General features: G+C 46.4%; 1 protein-coding gene across 9 annotated transcripts in view; it reads left to right on the top strand.

Annotated features, from left to right (window-relative positions):
* Positions 1-854: 854 nt before the first annotated feature.
* HERC3 (HECT and RLD domain containing E3 ubiquitin protein ligase 3) overlaps positions 855-23,922 on the top strand; it is a 139,367-nt gene continuing 116,299 nt past the window's right edge. For 3 of the 9 annotated variants that reach the window (XR_013828185.1, XM_079920395.1, XM_079920392.1), the window contains exons 1-4: positions 924-1,732; positions 4,107-4,169; positions 10,328-10,387; positions 14,591-14,856. Coding sequence is in view for 4 of the 9 variants with exons in the window: in XM_079920395.1 (XP_079776521.1) it covers positions 14,631-14,856 (226 nt within the window). In the remaining 5 variants the exon portion in view is untranslated. Of the gene's footprint in view, positions 1,733-4,106; positions 4,170-10,327; positions 10,388-14,590; positions 14,857-18,013; positions 19,267-23,922 lie in introns of those variants that run through there. The other 6 variants (XM_079920393.1, XR_013828186.1, XM_079920394.1 and 3 more) reach the window with 6 other exon arrangements.

Raw genomic sequence — 23,922 nt, 5'->3', positions numbered from 1 at the left:
ATCTCAACTCCAGACTTAAGTCTTTGATAAGCAAGTTTCTCCTCAAGACAACATTTCATATGAAAAACACCTGAGCCGTGGGCCAGAGATATTGACCTAAATGCTGACTGATTACAAGTGAAAATACAAATTGATGACACATTAAAATACAATCTCACTCCTTCTCAACCAAGAGGAACCCCCCCTTCCCATGACTTGTCTTTGGCCATTCCTCCAGTTCTTTTTGGTGATACCATCTCTGAGTTGGGATTATGTCTTTGTGAGAGACGTGGACTTTTGTGAAACTGCCACATCTCTGGAGCATAAGGAAATTGTGCTAATCTTGTTGTTCCCAGTGTTTCTTAAGGGTCCAGTGTGATTCAGACTTCAAAGGTTGGAATCGTTTTCTTATATGTCCGCCAGTTTCCTGGTAACTGAGATTTTGCTTTCTTCTCTTGTCTCAGGAGCGTTTGACAACCTGCTTATGTCACTGAGAACACATATGCCAGCCAACAGTGCCCCGTCCCCAGGATATACTACTTCCCCAAACTTCTTTTCTGCTTGGTCAATCTGTTACATTCTCAAGAGAAGATAACTGCAGACCTGACCTGACCTGATTCGGGCCTCCTGGGGAAGAATCTGGCCTCGAAGGACCTTCCCGGCTCAAATGGCCGGTTACAGACATTCTTGCCCGAGTAAAGTCATTCCTTTGGGTTAAAGTAGTACTTTCTTAGCATTCTGCTTCTGTGTTGCAAATTACAGAGGAGAAGCGGCGGTGGGGTGGAGTAAACCCAGGAGGTCACCTTTGTGAGAATGTCTTCTTCACAAGATTATCTGCATCAGACATGGACCAGGGGAGCTCGGAAAGCCCTGTAACCTCGGGGAGGGTGAGAAGGAAGCGCTGACATTCAGTGCCAGGGAAAGTGTGCGAGGACAAACTTCTCCATCCGTTACTGGGCTTCAGGCCGCAGGGTGTCTTTCAGACGAGAAGATTCACGTTCCCCCCGCCACCGCGCTCCAGTCTTCCCCAAGCCCCCCGTCGCTGCCGCGGCGCCGCTCTCCTGTTCCACCCCAGCTCTCCACGAGGTTCCCAGGAAAGCGCCGACCTCTTTCCCGCTTCTCCTCCCGCGCAGCCCGGCGTTCGGCTCGGCGCTTCCTCCAGTCCTCCAAAGGCGAGTGGAACAAGACTCCTTCACCGTGGATGGAATACGACGCTTGAGAACTCCGCCTCAACTGCCCCCCTCTAGGTTTTCCCCGCCGTGCCCAAGGCTTTTGGTCACCTCTGCACAAATTTAATAAGACTGAGAGCTCAGAACCGGGAAAGCCAACCGCGGATCCGTCTCGTTCCCCTGCCCGCCAGTGAAAAGCAGTCCGCCTCCGGCGCGGGTGCTCTGCATCCTGCAGTCGGCTCTTGGCCGACACACACCTGCCCGGCCGTCCTCTCGCCAGGCCCGCCGGTGCCCTCAGCTCGGCCCGCCCCCTCCGCCCTCCCGGGCCTGGGCCTCTCCCCGCCTCCCGCCCGCGGACCTCGCCGCCCCGCCTCGGGCTCCGCCGCGGCCGCCGGGGGTGCGGGCCCGCCCCAGAAGGGCGCCCATTGGCCGTGCGCGCCATCCTTCACCCGGCACATTCCGCCGCCCGCAGGCTTGCGGGGAAACTTCCTTATTATTGTGACGCCGAAATTGGAGAAACCCTGAGCCGGGTCGGTGGAGCCGTCACCGTCGGAATCCCGCGCGGCGGTTCAGCGGCCGCCGAGGTGCGCGGGGCGCGGGGGCCGGGTTCCAGGAAGGAGGGCACCGCGGAGCCGCGCCGCGGCACGGCGGTCCGCGCGCGGCTCTCGGAGGGGCGGCTGCCGCTGCGGCTGCGGGGCGCCTCCCGCGACAGCCCGGGGCAGGGCGCGCGCGGAGGTCTGGGCGCGGCGCCTGCAGTGCCTGCGGGGCGCGGGCGCGCGGGGGCCTCGCGCGCGCCTCCCCGGCGTCCTCGGGGCGCTCCCTGTGACCTACAGAGCCCTAGCGCCCGGGGAGGCCGGAAGCCGCTCCAGAGACTGGAGCGCCCCCCACCCCGACTCGGCTGCCTGCGGACGGGGAGGAACTGCGACGCCGAAAGTCAAAAAGAGGATCCTCCCCTTCCTCCCCGCCCGCCCCTATTTAAATTCCGGGGCTTCGGCGACACCGCTGCGGCGAGGGGCGCAGACTCTGCCCCGCGCAGTGGGAGCCGCCGAGGCCTGTGCGCTTGGGGGAACCCCGGCGGCCGCGAGGAGTTGGCGCTGGGGACACGGGGGGCTCGGCGGCCGCGGTGACAGCGCCACCCACCTGACCGAGGCGGGGCTCGGTTTGCCTGTCCGAGTCCGCCTCCTGGGCGGAGCCGGGGCGAGGGTGTGTGCGGACACGTGTGTGTGCGTGTGTGTGTGTGTGGACACGTAAGTGCGCGGACGGGCGCGGGGGTGTCAGGAACTGGGGCGTGCGGGGGCAGGTGGCGCTTTGAGTCATCTGCGAATGTGTGGAGTGGGCGCACCGGGCAGCCGACCGAGACTAGCCTGTGTAACCTGAAACAGACGAGCCGGGGAGGGCTGTAGAGACCGCACCTAAAGCAGCTGTGCACTGATTCGGGGTATGCGCCCCGGGCTCCGGGATATGTGTATTTGAACTTTGCTTTTGGTGTATCAGCGTTTCTGGTTGTTTTGTGATTCCGTTTTACTTTAGCTTTTTAATTAGCCCCATCTGGAAGTACCTTAAATTCAGAGCTAAGCCTTCCAGGATTTTGCTTTTGCATTCATTACGCACGGAATGCTTTAGGAAAGACGGTTCAAGCGCTCTCTTCCATTTTTGTGTCTCCTGACTCTTTCCACAAATAGGAGGCTATTTCTAGAACATTTCATCTGATGATTTGATAACATCGAGTGAGCTGCTTTTTTAACTCCAGACTGAGGAGAAAGAAAAGTGAAATAAAATGAGGATTAACACCCTTTTTAAATGCAGTGACTCTGGAGAGAGATGCTGTCTTGTTTTAGTAGCAGATTACTGTGTAGCTCTCCCTTTTCCTACTTTCCTTTACCCTGGGGGGTAAGGGGGTGGCATTATAAACCAGGAAAGAGGAGTAGTGTACTTAACGCCCTTTTAAAGCAAAACCGATGAATTACACATCGTTGACCGCGTGGAGGCTAGGAACCTTCTGGAGAAAGGATGCAGGAATCAAGGAGGAAGACTTGAAATCTCTTTGGCAGAACTCCTCCCTTGGCATGAAAAAAAAGAAACACAGTTGGTTAGCAGGCAGTTTTACTTTTCCAGTTAGTAGTTGGGATTTTATTTTTGAAAAAAGAAACAGAGATTCCAAAATGTTCCAAATGGTGTGGTTGGAGCCATTGGTTAAAGCATTTCATTCCGAGTAACAGATTTAAATTTCTTAAGATTTGCATAATAATTTAAAACTTTAAAAAAATACATAATGAGAGTTGTACCACTACTGGAGACACAAGATAGTTTTGCTGCAATAGAAGTAATAGTCCCCGAATTGAAAGGCAGCTTCTTACATAGAAAGAAAATTATTATGCTAGTATCTTAGAATCATGCAGTACTGTACTTTTCTTTTGAGAGACTTAAGGTGCCTGTTAGATAGTCCCATCTTGTTTTGCATGAAAGAGGATGCGGTGATGAGAAGGAAGGAAAGTCGAGAAAGACATCAAAACGGCTGTAGCAAAATAAGCTATAATGTGTGTGGTACATGGAAAAATGGAGGAAAAAAGTGAATTACTTTTCAAAAATGCATCTTTTTAAACCTAAACGGGAGGTTTTAAAATAACTTTATTTTTACATCTACTACAAACGCTAGGAATTTTTAAAGGTGCGTCTCTAAGTTCACTTTTAGCATCATGCTGTAACCAACTGAGCTGACTGTCCAGTTGACTGTAACTTCACGTTTAGAGGTGACATCTTCATAGTTGGTCAGTGGTTATCTTATTGGTGTTTAACTAAACTCCAGTCCTGAGATACAATGTTGGGGGAATATTCAAGCTTGCATAATTTAAAGATATTCTTATTTTCAGAAGTTTGCTTTTCATTTTGTTTTCAATAACATGAAAGCACTTTGTAGCATTCCGTATTAATGTTAATTGTTTTTTCTTTAACTTGCAGATCTGCAGTGTGAGGTGGAACCATTCTGGCTTAAGTACAGATGCCAAGTGTGTGTGACCTGTGGTGAGTTACTTAATTTCTCTGAACCTCAGGTTCCTCATCTTGTACTTGGGAATAATATCTAACTCACAGAAGAGATAAGAAGATTAAACAGGATAATCTACGTAAAGGGCTCGGATTAGTATAGCTGCCTAGAGAGGGACCTTAACAAATCCTTACTGATTTCTTTCACTGTGACGGAGTGAAGAGAACAAAGTGAGCCCAGGAAGTAGGAGACCTAGTTTCTGGTCTTGGATTCAACCAGTTACTTCTCAGAGGACCAAAGTTAACTTCAGCTGCCATTAAAATGAGGTTAGGAATGTCAGTCTCTTGCCTGGAGGTTGGATCAAATGGATTTTTAAGGTCTCTTTAATAAGATGACCCCTTTGATGATATAACTCTGCCCCCTTTAGACATTTACCACATTTAGAAACAGCACTTGCTGGTGTCAGGGGCGTGTGTTTCTGTGTGTGAGCCAGTAAGTGAACTAGACTCACTGTAAGTTCCGGTGAATGTGGAGGAAAGCCTGGCTAACTCTGTTGAGGTGGCCTCACGCATCCCTCCTGTCTCTGGCTTACACAGGTTGGTTGTAGCTGTAGTTACCCACGAACATCGCCAGTGATTCAGCTAATGTGAGCTCACTTACTATGTGCAACGTTCTTCTTTTAACATTTGTTTTTAAAATTGGAGAAGGAGTATAGCTTGGCTTTGTTTTATTTAAGTGGTGGTATAACATCATGTTTAAGAGCGTGGACTTTGGAGTCTGGGAGATGAGATTTGAATCCTGCCTTTGCCACTTAAACTAAGTAAGTTTCCACCACAGCTAGCTCTTGGTCAAGTGACTTAACCTTGCTAAGTCTTGAGGTTACAGTAAAGGGCAAATTAAATAATCTATGTAAAGTTTTTAGCACAGATTCAGACACACGGTAGGCTTGCAGTAATAGTAACTATTACTTTTTCTTCATTCAACAAGCATCGGTTGAGCCCTCCCTTGTGCCAGACACTAGTCTAGTCTCTAGGGGTAGAGAAATGAGCAAAGAGGCTCAGTCCTTCCTTCATGGAGCTTCCGTTCCTCGATGCTAGCATTGAGAAACACCATTATTTAATGACAGCTTGGATCGTAGAAGGCATTCTGCTTTCAGATCCGCTAAAGTGTGGTGAGGGGAGAGCACATTGAGAATGGAGGAAATACATTGTTGTTTTTTTGTTACTGCTTAGGGAATGTGTATCTAACGGAACCGGGCAAACAAAACTGTTAACAACTTTAGATGGTGGGAGATCTGGTTTTCTCAGATTCGGGTTCAGTTTTCTAGGCACTTACGAAGCACCTGCGGCGCTCCTTTGTTATGCTGGGGACGGGAGATACACAGATGAGTAAAACCTGGTTCCCTACATGGAGAAGCTCTCAGTCTGCTCATGGATGGGGAATTGGTGGGTAAGATGCAAGAAGCAGTGATCTTACCTCAATAGTACTTTTCGTTCTTTAAAAGACTGTGAAGTGTCTGAAAGCATAAAACAGTATGTGTAATACATGTTCTCCAAACAACAATAAAAGGACGGAAGCGGAACATCAGCCGCGCTACTGAAGCTCCCTTTGTGCTCCTTCCAGAAGGTCCCCTTCCTTGTCACATATACACAGGTCTCTCTCAGTCTTTGTATTGATCATTTTTTTGCTTTTCTTTCGTAGCTTTAGCACCACTAATGTTTTTATCTCCAAATACTTGTTCTACTTGTGTTTGGACTTTGTAAAGATGCATCGCGTTCTGAATTCTTCTGTGAGTTTTTCCCCTCCTCAACGCCATTATTCAGATTTAGCTGCACGGATGTTTGTGGATGGAAGTCATTGCTCTTCCACTGCTGTACAGCATTCTGTTTTACGTATGTGTTGCAGCTCATCCGTTTCCTTACAGATGGACGCTTGGGTTGTCTTTGTTCTGTATATTTCAGATAATCCTGAAATGAATGTTCTCGTGCATATACCTTGGGGCATATATTCCTGAGTTTCTTGCTGCATTGTACAGTAGGATAGCCACGAGCTATGTGTGACTACTGATATTAAAATAATTAAAATGAAATGAAATGAAAATGTCAGTTCCTCAGTCACATTAAGCACCTTTCAGGTGCCCAGGAGACACCTGTCGCTTGTGACCACCACACTGGACAGTACAGACATGGAACATTTCCATCACAGAGTTCTCAGTTTCCAGGTTTTACTCATCTCTGTATCTCCAGGGCTCAGCAGATCGAAGGAGCACTGTAGATACTTGATAAGCTGGACCGTGCTGGTCGTGTACCTAGGAATGGAATTACTGTGCCGTGGGGTATTTACAGCTTCATCTTCACTAGAACTCATGCCCACTTGTTTTCCAAAGTGGTTCTGCCAACTTACACTCCCACCAGCTGCGGGTCAGAGTCCTGGTTGCTCTATATCCTTGACTCGGCACCGCCAGACTTTTTAATTCTTGCCAGTCTGGTCAGGTGTCTTTTTCTGAAGGCAGACGGAGCCTTATGCAGACAATGGAAAGATCATTCTTCTAGTTGTACAAAGCCCAACACCAGGTAGGAAAGAAGACCCCACCTGTGCAGGGATCATCAGGGGAGGGGTAGGAATGTTTCCTGTGTTGGCTAAAAGGGTCAGAGGACCAAAGTCCAGCTGAAGGGAAAGAGAGAAACCAGCAAGGAGTGGATTCACACTGTTGAAAACTTCTCTCTGCCTTGTGTGCCGTTTCCGCCTGTGGTAGTAAACTTTGGGCAATAAAGTATGTCATGAGAATACATCTTCTTTGTTACTGGAGTTAATTCTGCATTGGAGTTTTGGCTCCAGATTTATTCAAAGCTTGGATTTGGGGAGTGCCTGCATAGCACTGAAGCCTGGGACATTCTCTTTCCCTGCTGTTGGAAAAGACCCTCCCTTCCCCGTACACCATGTAGGTAAAGGCTTCTGAGCTTATGTGAAACAAAGCTTATCCCTATCGTAAATGAGATTAGAAGTCCTGCCTGAGCGTTAGTTAGGTTTTAGTGACTTTCAGAGAAATAAGAATCAGTTGTTAGGCTGATGTTTGCACAGTCTGATTAGTAAGACAAAGTTTAGGAATTGCAGCTTGTGTTTTAGCATTCAGCTCTCTAGGACTGATAAAAGGAGATTTATCTACCCCCCCCTCCCCGCTTGGCCTCCCCAGAATTGAAAAGGAAATACATACAAAACACTTTGTCCTTGCAACCTCGACTTTCCTGCGTGTGAGTTATGCCAGCCGGGGTAGCGCCGCCTTGCCCTAGCGCACATCTGGCGGAACAGCAGACGCTAAGCACAGGAAGGAGGGAGTCACACCCCAGCCCGCTGGGGAGCTTCCCTGCGTGCTGAGGACCCAGAGCAGAGTCCTGCACCTAGAGCAGGTGCTGCAGCTGTGGACAGCGACCGGCCGCCTGCACTGAGTGCCGGGCCCCCGTGCTAAGCGCTCGTTACTCACATCCTGTCGCTGGTCCTCACAACAGCCCTGTTGCTCTTCTTGCCACTTTAGGGACAGGAACCAGGCTTCGAGTGTTTCAATATCTTCCCCAAGGTTTCACAGCTAGCACGTGGTCACTCTGGGGCTTGAACTTTGGTCCTTTCGACCCTTAAGCCCTGCTAACATTATACTGTGTCTTTTACCAAAAATAGATGAGGAGAAGGGCTGGGAAAAGTACGAGATGTGATATGGAGGGAAGGAACGGAAGGTCCATCTTTCTTCTTTTTGTTTTGCGACGGGGAGATAAGAGGCAGGAAAGGGAGGGGCCGGACTGAAGTGGCCCAGGACAGCCAAGGTGGCGGGTGCGGGTGCTGAGCCGGTGTGTCGTCCTGTGTTCTCCTGTAGCACCTTTTATAATTGTGTGTTTTGAAGGGAAGTGAAAGATTCTACTCCTCTAGAAGCAAGGGAGAGATGGTGAGTGAGGAAAAATGGGTGAGAGGACCCAGGAGATCCAGATGCCCAGTGATGAAGAACATTGCCAGAGACAGACCTTAAAATTCACGGACACCAGCAGCTCCTGGGTTCGGGGGTTCCACCAGAGTGTACTTGAAGTGAAAGCTGAATTAATATCTGACTTCTCTTCAACGCACTGAACTTCTCTCCTGAAAGCTAGACGCTTTGGGTGCCTCCTCCTCTACTTTTGGCAGGGCGCCGTGATGAGCTAGACCGTATCTCCAATTAGGGTTAATAATTCTTTGATAGGAATACATCTTCTCTGTGGTTGCTACTTAGTGACCTCTGAATAAATAGTTTTGTTTTTTTTTAACACCTTTATTGGAGTATAATTGCTTTACAATGGTATGTTAGTTTCTGCTTTATAACAAAGTGAATCAGTTATACATATACATATGTTCCCATATCTCCTCCCACTTGCGTCTCCCTCGCACCCTCCCTATCCCACCCCTCCAGGCGGTCACAACGCACCGAGCTGATCTCCCTGTGCTATGCGGCTGCTTCCCACTAGCTATCTATTTTACTGTTTGGTAGGGCATATAAGTCCATGCCACTCTCTTACTTCGTCCCAGCTTACCCTTCTCCCTCCCCGTGTTCTCAAGTCCGTTCTCTATGTCTGCGTCTTTTGAATAAGTAGTTTTCACTTGACTACTTGAAGATTGCATGACTGTAATTCATGCGGGCAGGATTTTAACAATAGCCCTATTTATCTCTTTTCATAAATGGTTTCTACTAGTCAGTCAGGGATGAGGCCGTACCTCAGGCTGCTTACCCAGGCTTGCAGTTGGCCAGAGCATCAGAGTTCAGCTGACGCTCAAGGACTGAATCATGTTAAACAGACTTATAAGAAACTGATAGATCCAGGATGCCAAATTAACAACGAGAAGTAGAAATGCCAAGAAGGCTGGGATGCTGGACAGCTGGGCACAGTATTCTTTCCCCGTAGTAGTATCTGCCTTGGAAACCAAGTTACTTAAGATTGCGTATTAATCATGGAATCCAAGCAGTGCAAGTGGCTGGGTAAACGTAATGATGAACGTTATGGAGTCTGATCTCCCCGTCTCCATTATTGGGCAGTAATTACTTAGCAGATCAGATAGTCAGCTTGACTGGTTATGGTACCCTTTCTCTCTGGACAGAGCTGGAGGTATTGGGACGTTCTGACTGGCTGTCCATTTCCTAGACTCCTTACTGTGTAGCACACTAGTCAAGAGCACATTCTCTGGGCTTAAATCCTAGCTCTGCCACTGCCTCGTTGTGTGATTCAGTCAAGTCACTTCAGCACTTTCTGTCTCACTTTCTTTTTCTTCATTCTCTTTTCTTTTTGTCTTCACTTTCTTCATCTACAAATTTGAGTTGATAAGAGCCGTACCTACCTCGTAGAAAATTAAATGATTTAGTATCTGTGAACCACGTAGAAAAGTGCACTCAGTATAAGCTCAAATGAAGCCTTACCTGCTGTTGTTATCAATAGTGTAATGTTAATATTATCAGGTAGGAGTTTTTTTTAAATTTCGAGTGACAAATCCAATTCAGACATTCCTTCTTAAGCAGACAAAGAAGGGACTTCTTAGACTGCATAGAGGTGATTCTTATTTTTCGTGGTAGTTAAGTTCTATGAAGTTGCTGAGAACACAACATTAATAAAGACTGAGCCATTGCTCCTGGGGAAACACAGGGTTAGTTAGGTTCCTGCTAAGAGCCTCTGGTCAACAGATGAATACGTAACCTTGTTTCATATATGTTTAAGTGTGTTTCTGGGGGGAAATCTCCTGGTGGTCCAGTGGTTAGGACTCTGTGCTTTCACTGCCCGGGTTCGATCCGTGGTCAGGGAACTAAGATCCTACGAGCCTTGTGGTGGAGCCAAAAGAAAAAAAAAAAATCTAGAAAAAAGTGTGTTTCTTTTTAGACACCTTATTTGATGCCTATTTCTTACAAATGATTAACTCTATACAGTATTTCTTTATCATAAAACACTAGTCAGGAAGTTTTTTTTAACATTTTCCTGACCCTGGGTAACGTGACAGCAAGTTTCTTTGGCTTTCAGCCTCACAGCAGTGCTGTGTACTACACGCTCTAACCAGGCATCATTTCATGAATCTCCAGATATTCAGTGGCTTTTCTGTCTCTTCTGTAGCTTCATTATGCACTATAGATGTTACTTTAGCACTTTCCAGAGCGGCCACATGTACTGATCCGTGAATTTCCTCTTTTTTGCATTAGCATTGAACTCACAGCCAATCGCACTGGAACTCACGCATGAACGCAGCTCATCTATCACAGGTACTTTCTCTGTGCGGCATATCACAGCCCTCGTGTCCTTAGGAACACTAGACAGTGCTTCAGCCCTATGCTTGGGGGGCATTTTAAACAGCAAAATCACCAACAGAACAATATAAAAGTATGAGAACTGTGGCACCAAGTAGAGTCAAAAAGATCACTTGCTTACAGCGTGAGAGTTGAGACAAGAGGGTAGAGCATCATCCTGTTTGACTTCAGCTGGGAACGTGCACAGAGAGTGGCTCAAATTTTTCACCTCTCTGCACATGTCTGGGAATGACTGCAAAAAGGCTCCGAGTATTGACTTTGAGGTTACAAGTAAATATCGGTGAGTAGGCAATTCACAAGTATGGAATTCATGAGTAATGAAACACAACTGTACTCAGGAAGAGTGACGGTCAGGGTGCTGGCCCTAGGCAAGAGGAGATCCAAGGCTCAGTCAGCATCAGTGGGACTCTCTCTGTCTCCTGTCTTTGAACCTTTCTGGCTGGTAGCTTCCCAATGTCCTACAGGTATCCTCTGTGTGACAGGGAAGGGAGCTTCCAGCAGCTACAGTTACCTTCAGAGGCAAGAGGCAGTCTTCCATCAGAGCTCCATGGGACTTAATGGGGGAGGACTCTGGCCCAGTTGGGAGTGTGAACCTCTCCCTGCACCAATCCCAGTGGCTTAGGGGTGGCCTTCTCTGACTGGCTTGGCCAGGGTCACGCTCACCTTTGTGCAGGAGGGCGTAGGGTTTGTTACCAGATAAAGAGGGACTTGAGGAGAGAGATTAGACAAAAGGGCAGTCCTTAACACCTTTGAGGAATTTATTTTAAACTAACCTTCATTCTTCAGAAAGGTCATACCACATTGGGTTGCAGCTTTCTCTTACATTAAGTGCATTTCAGTCGTGGCCCTTTTTAATTGATGAATGTGTTCCATTGTATTTTATTGATGAGTAGTGTCCATGTTGATGGACATTTGGGTTGTTGCCATTTTTGTTTAGTACGAATAAAGCTGGTGTCAGCATTGTTTATAGACCTTTGCGTATGTAAACATACAATCAGAGCTTCTTTTATTTTTTTTAAAAGAAATACTTTGTCCTATCTAAAGTGAGGCTTTGATTGTGTCCCAAAGGCCTTTTTTTTTTTTTAAAATAAATTATTTATTTTTGGCTGCATTGGGTCTTTGTTGCTGCGCACGGGCTTTCTCTAGTTGCGGCGAGTGGGGGCTACTCTTCGTTGCGGTGCAAGGGCTCCTCATTGCAGTGGCTTCTCTTGTTGTGGAGCACGGGTTCTAGGCCCATTGGCTTCAGTAGTTGTGGCATGTGGGCTCAGTAGTTGTGGCTCGCGGGCTCTAGAGCACAGGCTCAGTAGTTGTGGCTCGTGTGCTCAGTAGTTGTGGCTCGCGGGCTCTAGAGCGCAGGCTCAGTAGTTGTGGCTCGCGGGCTCTAGAGCACAGGCTCAGTAGTTGTGGCTCGTGGGCTCAGTAGTTGTGGCTCGCGGGCTCTAGAGCACAGGCTCAGTAGTTGTGGCTCGTGGGCTCGGTAGTTGTGGCTCGCGGGCTCTAGAGCGCAGGGTCAGTAGTTGTGGCTCGTGGGCTCAGTAGTTGTGGCTCGCGGGCTCTAGAGCGCAGGCTCAGTAGTTGTGGCGCACGGGCTTAGTTGCTCCGCAGCATGTGGGATCTTCCCGGACCAGGGCTCGAACCCGTGTCCCCTGCATTGGCAGGCGGATTCTTAACCACTGTGCCACCAGGGAAGTCCAGCTCTTAATGCCATATTTTTAGACACATTGTATTTGTCTGGTTAAGAGGATGGCTTAATGCCTCAGCTGCCTAATCTCATCCTTTATCTCTTAATTCTGACTACTTTCACTCTCTGAGGGCACCTTTATTTTCAAGTTTCTAAGACCTCTTGTGTTGTATACTGACTACATCACTCCATACGTTTCTTTGGTGTGTGCTCTTGCTCTAGTAGGTGATGTATAGATCTGCTTGGGTGGCCGTGTAGCCCAGTGGATAAGAGCATGCACATTGGCTTCAGGCCTAGACTCGTAGCCTGGTTGTGTGCCTTCCAGCTCTGTGACCTTGAGCATGCTTCTTAATCTCTCTGAGCCTTGCTTTATCTGAAAATGAGGCTAACAATAGTGCTTAGGGTACAGAGTTGTTAGGATGAAATGAAACAATGATACAAAATGCTTATTAGTACAGTGACTGCGGTATAGTAAGCACTATGGTGTTTATGTAATTATTGGTAGGAGAGATAAGACAAACTCATGAAACATTAAAAATGAAGAAAGTAATTAGTACAAATACAGCAGCTGAGCAAATTGGGGAAATTAAATTATGACTAGACTGTGATCTTGCTGCTCTTTTTAAATGTCTGCTGTTCCCCGCCCCCCCCCGCCCCATCCCTAGTTTGCATCTTATCTCTCCTCCCTTCCTTCCCATGATTGCATTTAATAATCAGAATAACATTTTTTTTCATGTTCTTTATTTGAGTATAAATGCTTTACAATGTTGTGTCAGTTTCTGCTGTACAACAAAGTGAATCAGCTATACATATACATATATCCCCATATCCCCTCCCTCTTCCATCTCCCCCCCACCCTCCCTATCCCACCCCTCTAGGTGGTCACAAAGCACTGAGCAGATGTAATGTAATGTAATGTAAAATAGATAGCTGCTTCCCACTAGCTATCTATTTTACATTTGGTAGTGTGTATATGTCCATGCCACTCTCTCACTTCATTGCAGCTTACCCTTCCCACCCTGCGCCCTCAAGTCCGGTCTCTACATCTGTGTTTTTATTCCTGCCCCGCCATTAGGTTCATCGGTACTGCTTTTTAACATTCCATATGTGTGCATTAACATATGGTATTTGTTGTTCTCTTTCTGACTTCACTCTGTATGACAGATTCTAGGTCCATCCACCTCATTACAAATAACTCAGTTTTGTTCCTTTTTACGGCTGAGTAGTATTCCATTGTATATATGTGCCACATCTTCTTTATGCATTCATCTGTCGATGGACACTTAGGTTGCTTCCATGTCCTGCCTATTGTAAATAGTGCTGCAATGAACATTGTGGTGCATGTATCTGTTCAAATTATCATTTTCTCAGGGTATATGCCCACTAGTGGGATTGCTGGGTCATATGGTAGTTCTAGTTTTAGTTGTTGTTTGTACGAAAAGGAAGCATGAATTCTTAAATGGTGGTGAAACTTTGGGGTAGTCAGCTGTCATCAGTCAGCCAGAGGTTGACTGAGCACCTGCTAAATCAGAGAGGTATGTGTCGTGCTGTGGCCTCTGCCTGAGGCCATTAGAATTTGGCTGAGATGTTAAGTTATAAGAGACAGAGGAAGTTTCCAGTCAAGGCCGTATAGTAGATGTGTCAGAGAGATGCAGGCTGACTGGGGCTGGCATGGTCCCTAGAGGCTCTCAGGTAGGAACTGAAGCTTGACCCAGATCCTGAAGGATGTGTAAGAGGGAATGGCAGAGAAGATAGCTTTTTTTTTTCCGTTTCTAATTTTTGTTTTGAGTAGTGAATTACTACTATGCAAGTTAACAATTGGCTACCTAAAGGAGTGAGTTAGTTCAAAATTAGTTAGTTTAAAAAAACCCAAAACCAGAAAACTCAAAGGAAAGGTGCAACAAGAGAGGACAAGCTGAAGTCATGAGGGTAGTTTCAAAACAGGTATTGACATCATGGTTTGCAGACATTGTTTCAGCAAGGCTCCTGGACTCAGTTCTTCATCAGTGATCTGAAAGCCACATTCTGTCTGTGTTCACTGTTCCTTTACACAAAATTTATTTAGACGTTTTTTTTTTGCGGTACGTGGGCCTCTCACTGTCGTGGCCTCTCCCGTTGCGGAGCACAGGCTCCGGACGCGCAGGCTCAGCGGCCATGGCTCACGGGCCCAGCCGCTCCACGGCATGTGGGATCTTCCCGGACCGGGGCACGAACCCGTGTCCCCTGCATCGGCAGGCGGACTCTCAACCACTGCGCCACCAGGGAAGCCCTCTTTAGACATTTTTTAAAACTCTTACTAAAACAAAAAAATAGCATTATTATTATAACTACCTTCAGCAATATTAATATGTTTTATTTTGAGATGCAAAGTATCTGAAGAATATTAAGGGGGGGCTTCTTTAAAATTGATTACGTTTATTCCTTAAAGTGATTTTTTTTTTCTGATTCCCCCGCACCTTTTTTTTTTTCTTACAAAGCTCTCTTCTAGGCTACATGACTCCCTGAAGGACAAGAACGATGTTATGTTGGGGATATTGGTCTCTGGGCCAACCTGGGATGAGCACTAACCTGCAAGGGATTGTGGCCGAGCCACAGGTGTGTGGATTTGTATCCGACAGAAGCGTCAAGGAAGTGGCCTGCGGAGGAAGCCACTCCGTGTTCCTGCTGGAGGATGGGGAAGTTTACACGTGCGGTTTGAACACCAAGGGGCAGCTGGGCCACGAGAGGGAAGGAAACAAGCCAGGTGAGTGCACCTGGGCAGCCTCGATGACGGGCGAGGCTGGCCGAAGGTTTCCTCACCAAGTGTTGACCTTTCAGGGAGGCTCTCCTTTTGGTGAGAAGTGATGAGGTAGGGTCTTAAATGGTGACTGTGTAGTATTTTTCACGCTAGCATGTGCCGTTTTCTTTGTCACTTGCTGTCTCTTTTGTTCAGTCCAAATCACATCAAGAGGCCCAAGCTTCATGGAAAAACAGCCTTGCTGGGTTTTGTCTAGAGAATTTTATTCTTTTGTGTTCTTTTAGGAAAGTCAGTTTGGCATTAGGGTGAGCTTTTTTTTTTTTTCCCCCTGTGCCTGCCTCCCTCTTTTCTCATAGTTATTCTCTCCCATAGCATGTATCAGTATTCACTTGTAATCATTCATTTTTATGTTGACCCTTGGATAAAGGGCTGCAGGGCTGGTCTTAAGGCTAAATTGTGAAGTACGTGAAGCAGGATTTGTGGGCTCCTGGCCCATTCTTTGCCTCCTGGTTCCCTCATTAGAGCCTCCTTGAGAAGCCACCGCCCCAGGCCTGCCCACCTGGAGCAGTGCCCAGTGTTCTAGCCAGGGGCTCCTAAGCTGTGGGCCCTGGACTCTGCGGAGTTCTAGGAAGGGGTCTGTAGCACGGGCCACACGTGTATGTACACCTTTCTGTGTACAACGCACCTCATACTACGTGTTTTCAAATGTAAGTAGATCCTGTTGTTCACTGAAATAAAAATGCAGTTCACAGGGCCACCAGTTCATTAATTGAGTTAGTAAATCCTAACCATTATGTGTTTAACCGATGAATATAATACAAAATTAAAATAAACAGCTGTTACGGAAGTGGCAGGAAGGTTTTTGACTTTAAAAAGTATTTTTCATATTGGAAAAAACCGCGGTCCTTTTTCGCCTCCTGTAAAACCTCACTTGTGTCTTGCGTGGCGCGCCTACGCACGCCCTGTTCCCCAGCTGAGCGCAGCATCTCACAGCGGATGCCTGCAGGGGGGTTGATGGCAGGTCCCAGCCCAAGGTGTGCTCCTGTCTGGGGGGAATGTCTACATTCAAGGCCCACTTTAAGAGACCCGTAAGGCCCTCTTTACACCGGTGATCCTGGAGGACTTGTACCCACCCTGGCCAGCCTTTGAAGGGAATGTTTTGGGGACCAGGAGATATTTGTGGTAACGCCTGCTGAGACACCACGGTGGGGGGGACTCTGGAGCCAGACACACCTGGTGGAGGTGGCATTACCTCCCCTCTGACTCTGTATTTCCAAACCTCAGCTCCTTTCCTGGAAAAGGTGACTCCCTGCTGTTCTGTAGTTCTTGAAGAAGGAGATTCAGATGGTAAAGAGGTCTCCCTGAAGGCCGCTGTCCTCCCACCCTCCTGTCTGTTTTCTCCGTGACCCTGCCTTCTGTCAGGCCGCCTCTGGGTAGGGCCAGCCGCCCAGAGGTGCCTCAGGGCTCACCTTGGTCCTAAGACCTGGGGCCAGAGGATGGGACCTGGGATGGCAGGTGAAAAAGGAAGCCGAAGCCCTTGCAGGCCAGCGATAGCAGAGATGTGCAGATGGCAGCGTGGTGAATACGCCTGAGTGCCATCTGCCATCCTTCCAGCCGACCCTCCTGCCAGAGCGCCTGGCGCCGGGTGGGCGGTCAGCCTGCATCTGCCCACAGTTGCTCCCTCCCGGGAGGCAGGGCCGAGTGATGGCGAGCGACTCCAGCCAGCGATGTTCCAAGAAGGCTCTCGGGCTCGACCACGCAGTCCAGCCGGTGCTTGCAATTGAAATTTGGAACAAGCCAGGCTCTAGTGTAAATTGCAGCGGAGTCCAGAAATTTCTGTCGCTGGTTAAGCTTGCCTGTTAATTACAAACGGCGTAGCAGCTGCGGAATAGTGCCTCATTGAATGGAAAGATTCTGCGGGAGGGAGCCTCCCTCTTTTTAATTTTCTCATTGGTAGGTGCGTTCTAAATCTGGGTGCCAGTTGGGTTTAGTTTTAATGAGTGGGAAGAAGAGAGTGAGCTTGTTTTCTATGTGTGTTTATTGAGAGCTGTGACCTGGGGAGCTGCTAGGCACGGAGGGGACGTCAGTGACAGAGGGGCCCTGTTTCGGGCAGCCTGTAATGGCTGGGCCCACAGGAATGCCATCCCCGAGTAACCCCTGTGGTCTTGGGGGAGCGAGCTTGAGAAAAGGCCACCACCCCAGAGAGCATGCTTCCGGGGGCAGTGGGCAGGTCTGCCATTGCAAGACAACAACATTGCCCAGACCAAAGGATTTAGCAGTAGGAAGGATTAAAAAGGGTGAGGCGGGGAAGGAAAGGTGGGAGAAGGTGGTCATGTAGGGGATGCGCAAGGACAGAGCTCTTCGCTTGGAACGTGTGCCTTGAGTCTGTCCTGCCGATGGTGAAGTGTCCCTTTCTACACTCGGTCTCTAGCTGGCAAAGTTGCACGGTACCTGAGTTCATTTTGGGGGGAATTCTGTAGGTGTCATGGAGCGGTGGTATAAAGCCCTTGGCGACGATCTTAAAGGATTTCTGTTTTTCCTCCGTGAGCACGTCTCATAGTTTCCTATTGCGTTTGCTGCTTCTGAGGCTACTGTGCTTTCCTTGTACGCGGATTTCTCTCCTTCTTAGCACTGCCCTTGTGTGACCAACGTCGCGTGTGTCTCTGTGTGGCATGGGAGCATGTTTCCAGGACACCTCGGGCACTGAAACTCCTGGTTACGCAGGCCCAGATGTTCCCCGTGTGCCAGCAGCCGCCGGTTTTAGCTTAGGTGTGTCCGTGACTCATTCCTTTGTGCTTTGGCCAAACGTGGAGAGGTCTGTGACCCTTAGAAGCATTTTTTTATTGTATTTATTTATTATTTTTGGCTGCATTGGGTCTTTGTTGCTGCGCGCGGGCTTTCTCTAGTTGTGGCGAGCGGGGGCTACTCTTCGTTGCTGTGCACGGGCTTCTCATCGCGGTGGCTTTCTCTTGTTGCGGAGCACGGGCTCTAGGTGCACGGGCTTCAGTAGTTGTGGCACGTGGGCTCAGTAGTTGTGGCTCGCGGGCTGTAGAGTGCAGGCTCAGTAGTTGTGGTGCACGGGCTTAGTTGCTCCGCGGCATGTGGGATCTTCCTGGACCAGAGCTCGAACCCGTGTCCCCTGCATTGGCAGGCGGATTCTTAACCACTGCATCATCAGGGAAGCCCCCTAGAAGCATTTTTTATCGGCAGGATATCAAAGCCCTGTCTAAACTCAGTGTCCAGGTTTTTCAATAGGTGTTGGGTTATTACTGTCATGCATACCCCTCTCCCATTTTTCTCCTTCATTCTCTCCCTCACACTGTGATATCAACCTTATCTCCTCCCCCAAATCAGGGATAGTTTCCGTGCTTAGGACAATGTAGGAGGATTAACTAATTTCCTCATGTTTTTGCCCATGAAGTCATCTCATAATTTCCTAAAACATACAGTTTCAAGAGCTGCATTACAGGAAGACGTGTGTGCCTCTTGGTTTTTTTTAAATAAAGCAAGCAAACAAAACATGAGTTTTTTTCTAAATATTTTTTTAAATAAGTGATTAATCTATAACTGAACATTAAGTAAGTCTTGAAATATTTTATTAAATTAAAATAGGAACTAGTGGTCCATAGAAAAAAATTCAAACAACTTAACCTCAGTTTATCGTGCTTCTCTTATTCCCGCCCATCCACATCGTCAACACAACTCTTCTTGTGAAGGGACCCTTCTCCTTTTCCCATCCATACTCTGATTTCCCATATTGGGATTTCAGCTTAAGCTAATCCTTATGTTATCAGGAGGGTCTGAATTTATGTAAACCTCTAACCTTTCTTCCTGTCTTGAGGAGGCAGGAACTGTGGTAGATGCAATTATTTAGGTTAGCCTATGTTAAATTTTAAAAATTCTGGGGACTTCCCTGGTGGCACAGTGGTTAAGAATCCCAACTCAGCCAAAATAAATAAGTAAATAAAAATTCTGCCTAGACATCCCAGGAAACCTTTCCACGGCAACCCCCGAGAGTAACAGTTTATAAACAGACTAACATTTCTGTGCAGCTCTATTCGATTCACACCTGTGATTGGTTCCTTTTGCCTCCTCCTGAGTTAGTTTCTCTCTTTCTTGTAGGTAATTTAATCCAATTCACATTCACATTTTGTATTCAGTCTAAGTATTTCCGTAATGCCCATCACCATATGTAACAGCTCTCCTGCTGTTTGATAAATGAGGTTTATAAAGCAGAACGTCTCAGGAGCCTCAGTCCCCAGAGCTGTGGTTGCTGGTAACGCTGGTAGAAGTAACACTTTCAAGCAGCTTATCAGGTTGCTCTAGGGCATCTGAAGGACGCCATAACTCTGTTACGTTAATCGGTTTTTGCCGAAAAGCGAACTAACTGAGCTGAAAGGAAACAGAAGAAATCCGGTAATGACTTCCTAACATTGCAATGCGTGCTTCCATGGGCATAACTCCGATATAAAAGGCAGAAGGTACCATAGCAGATATTCAGATCTCAACACTGCGCTTGTTAGGGGCCCATCTCTTCCGCGGTAGGAATTGCGGGTGGGGGAGGGCTTACATAAATTCATCATCGCTCTGATGATGAGAATGGTAGTCATCAAACCCCGTGGAGGTGTTGACGGCTTTGACGGCTGAGGGGACAGCTTTCTGGTCCAGAGGCCTAGGGATCAGGGGCAAATGTCATTTAATAATTTTGTTTTTCTGGTGTGGTTGATCAACAGTTAACTTTTTTCTGTCTGTAGTACTCAGCCTGCTTTCCTTAAAGACATTTGAATGTCTTATAAAATATATACTTATTTATGAGCATATTCTTCAATGTGAGAGGTTATTTGTGCTTTAAAAATTTGCACTGTACTTTTAAGTAATTAGCACAGTGGTTTGCGCCGTGATACAAGAGGCTCCGTTCATTTGCTAATTGTAAAAGTGGTTAACTATAGATATTGCAAGCTCTCTTCCTGTCCATGTGCTTATCATTTTTAAGCTGATTAATCCTCGTGATAGTTCTGTAAAGTAGGTCAGTAGAATTATCCCAGGTGTATGTAAAGGAGAAGAGGAAAGAGAGTTGAATTTGAGTTTTGGTTGGGTACTGACAGCTTGGTTTTAATAATCCGGGAATTTTGTCCATGGATATCTTTTCAACTTCAGACTGATTGGGAAGGCCAATAGAATTTTATTTTCAAGGTGTTTTTCTTGTTTATATTCAATTTCCACTCAGTCCTTATAAAAGAAACAAAGATACAAACTTGGCCACCAAGAAGCTTGCATTCTTTAATTTACTGGTTAAATACCACATATGATCCAGGTGCTTTGATTAAAGGTACGGAGAAACAGTGCCCTTTCATCTTAGATGACTGTCATTTTGTTTTATGCTCTTTTGAGTACCACAGAATCTGGGGAAAAGAGCACATGATAATTCACATCTCAGGCGGATACCTTTTGCCTCGCAACTTACCTCATGTTCTTTGTTCCTTTATTTCCTTGAATTACTTACTTCTCAATCAGTCATTCAGTCAGCAGATATTTACGGAGTGATTAGACTACTAGGTTCCCCATTTGTTCTAGATACTGTCAGGACAAAACACCTTTAGTGCAGAGCTGCCCTTTGGGAGGTCATAGGCCAGGTGGGAATAAGGTGTGTTCCTGTGAAGTTTACATAACGCAGTTCACCTTGTGCCGAGCAAGAGATAAAGGTCCTAAGCGTGTCAAAATAAGAGTTGTGGTGGAGAGTTAGGTCTAAGTCAGGTCACCAACAGTGAGTGCTGAATTCTGATTTCTAAGAAATGTCATCTTTTCCACCACACGCATAGAAAGTTCAGGTTTATCTTAGGTTGGTTTGTTCAGGGGTCGCTTTGGTGATGGGGTCAGTCTCTAGGGAGGTTCCATGATTTTAGTAAGTCCACCCTTGAATTTTTGTGTTGTGACAATGATTTCATTGTCTGGCCGGTTTGATGAACTCTTGTCTAGCTTGGTGATCTGTGATCTTGATAGATCAAGGATAAGTGAAATGTTTCTGAATTTATCAATGTGGATGGAGTTTATCTAGTCAGCTGATACTTCACAGTGATTCAAGAGCTACCAGAATCTTCGTCTTCCTGAGTAAATGCCCTTTAATAGCATGTAATGCTGAAATCTGTGGTAACTCTCCAACAGATACTGTCCCATACCCTTACAGATTTTAAATCATTTTTTCTCTCATTATTCAGACATGTTTGGCAATTTCTATTATATACAATTATTAAATAACTCATAGCAATTGAAATCGTTATTGTGAATGATTTTAATTTAGAGTGTTAGCTAATTATGCAGGCAGTATAATGAATGAGAACATGGACTCTGGAACCAGACTTAATGGGTTAGAATCCTGGCTCTGCCACTCCCTGGCTGCGTGACTCTGGGAAGGTTGCTTAACCTCTGTGTGTCTCAGTTTCCTTAGTTGTAACATGTGGATACTGTTAATAATATCTATCTATTAGGGTTGTTGTGAGGATTTAGTAAGTTGTATATCAGGTGTTTGGAATAATGCTGGCCCAGAGTATCAATAAGAACTCAATTAGTGCTAGGTATTATTACTGCTTATAATAGTAATTTGTCTTAACACCTTCCATTACAATTTTTTGATCCTCCTATTCCAGAATATAAACAAATAATAAATTCATTAAGTCTATATTATATTTATACATATATAAATAATTGTGTTAATCATTTTTATAGGTTCCCTTAACACTGTAGGGTCTGATGAATGGTATATACATCCAGGGGAGGGAAATGACGTAGGCTAGGGGCGTTAAGAGAGACTGCACACATTATGCTTATTTTTATATTTTGAGTTTTAAAGGACAGTCTTTTCTTTCTTTTCCATTTTTTGGGTCCTTTACTGGTCCCGAGAAAAGTACCTCACATATATTAGGAGCTCTGTAAAAGCTGCTTACGCACATAGGGACATCTCTGCACCGTGATTAAGATTGCCCCCAGCATTCCTGTCCAAATCTGCAAAGACAGGGGAAGCAAATGAAGCCACTGTGGGTATTTTCGCACAGCAGGGGCTACTTCGTGATGCTCCTGGAGGACTCGAAGTGGTTTGGCAACACATGGCCAGGCGATTTGATCTCACCACAGGTTCAGAAAGTAGGCTGCAATCCACTGATGCCGAGCCCAGCTGCATTTTGTAGGCAGTTACTTTAGGTTTCCAGTAAGCTTTGATGGGGGTGGGCCTTCGGACGGGATTATACATGACCTGAAAGAAGGTAAGTGGTTTGCTCTCTGCATTCTGCAATGGCCTAAGAAGAGATTACTCTGGAGTCTGAACCTGTCTGATCCCTGTTTTTTTTTTTTTTTTAAATGGGCCTGTGCCATCATCAGAAAATGTACAAACAGTAAATGCAGGAGAGGGTGTGGGGAGAAGGGAATGTCCTGCACTGCTGCTGGGCATGTGAACTGATCCAGCCGCTATGGAGAACAGTATGGAGGGTCCTCAAAAAACTACAATAGAACTACCATACGACCCAGCAATCCCACTACTGGGCATATACCCTGAGAAAGCCATAATTCAAAAAGAGTCATGTACCACAATGTTCATTGCAGCTCTATTTACAATAGCCAGGACATGGAAGCAATCTTAGTGTTCGTCGAAAGATGAATGGTTAAGGAAGATGTGGCACATATATACAATGGAATATTACTCAGCCATAAAAAGAAACGAAATTGAGTTATTTGTAGTGAGGTGGATGGACCCAGAGTCTGTCATACAGAGTGAAGTAAGTCAAAGAGAAAAACAAATACCGTATGCTAACACATATGTATGGAATCTAAAAAAAAAAAAGGGTTATGAAGAACCTAGGGACAGGACAGGAATAAAGACGCAGATGTAGAGAATGGACTTGAGGACATGGGGAGGGGGAAGGGTAAGCTGGGACGAAGTGAGAGAGTGGCATGGACATACATACACTACCAAATGTAAAATAGATCGCTAGTGGGAAGCAGCCGCATAGCACAGGGAGATCAGCTCGGTGCTTTGTGACCACCTAGAGGGGTGGGATAGGGAGGGTGGGAGGGAGATGCAAGAGGGAGGTGATATGGGAACATATGTATATGTATAGCTGACTCACTTTGTTATAAAGCAGAAACCAACACACCATTGTAAAGCGATTATACTCCAATAAAGGTGTTAAAAAATACAATGGGCCTGTAACAGGATGCTTTCAGTTGCAAGTAACAGAATACTAAACTAAATGTGGCATGAACAATGAGTAAAATTTCTGATCTCACATAAAAAGCCCATAGAGAGGTATTTCTAGGATTGGTTAAACCAAAAGGCACACTGACACCATCAAGCACCCAGGTGCTTCCCACCTTTCTATTCTGCCATCTTTAGTTTGTTGACTTTCTTACTTGGGCTTGTCCCCTCGTGGTCACCAGGTGACTGCCACAGCTCCCGGCATCACATCCTCACACAGCTGTGTTCAAAAGCAGACAGGAAGGGTAGTGTCTTGTGTCACCTTTCACAATGGGGAAACTCTCAGGAACCCCCTTGCATACGTCTTCTTTAGTCTCATTGGCCAGGCCTGGGTTACACGCCTACCCTAGACCACTCACTGGCGTGCCTGATAAGTGAAATAAGAATCATCTGATTAGCACAGTCAGGGCTTACTTATCTCCTAGGCCTGGGGCGGGGCCCAGCAGCCTTGTGAGTTCTGGTGCAAGGAAGAAGGGGATGATGGCTGACGGGTAAGCAACGCGTAGCATCTCGTTTCATATTGTGTGCGAGCGAATGCCTTTGAGTCGTGGAGTCTACATCTTGCTCCATGTTAGGATCTCTAGTTCCTTTTAGGAACTCAGCACCTTCACGTCTGCTTTTAGAAAAAAACTAATGGCAGTTATCATGAGGCAATGACTTTCTTTGGTGTTTAGTATATGATATACGATGTGGAATTGTGTATTTCTTGAGTTAGTGTCGTATTCCCCTTTGTACCTTAGTGCTGAGCATAACGTGGTAGGCACAGAGTGTAGGTAGTGTGTTAAATATATAAAACGTCTCATGGGTTTTTTATTTCGTTACTTTGC

The sequence above is a fragment of the Stenella coeruleoalba genome (genome assembly GCF_951394435.1).
Source record: "Stenella coeruleoalba genome assembly, chromosome: 4".
NCBI classification, from domain to species: domain Eukaryota; kingdom Metazoa; phylum Chordata; class Mammalia; order Artiodactyla; family Delphinidae; genus Stenella; species Stenella coeruleoalba.
Note: the sequence above shows the minus strand (reverse complement) of the source record. Positions and strands in the feature narration are given on the sequence as shown.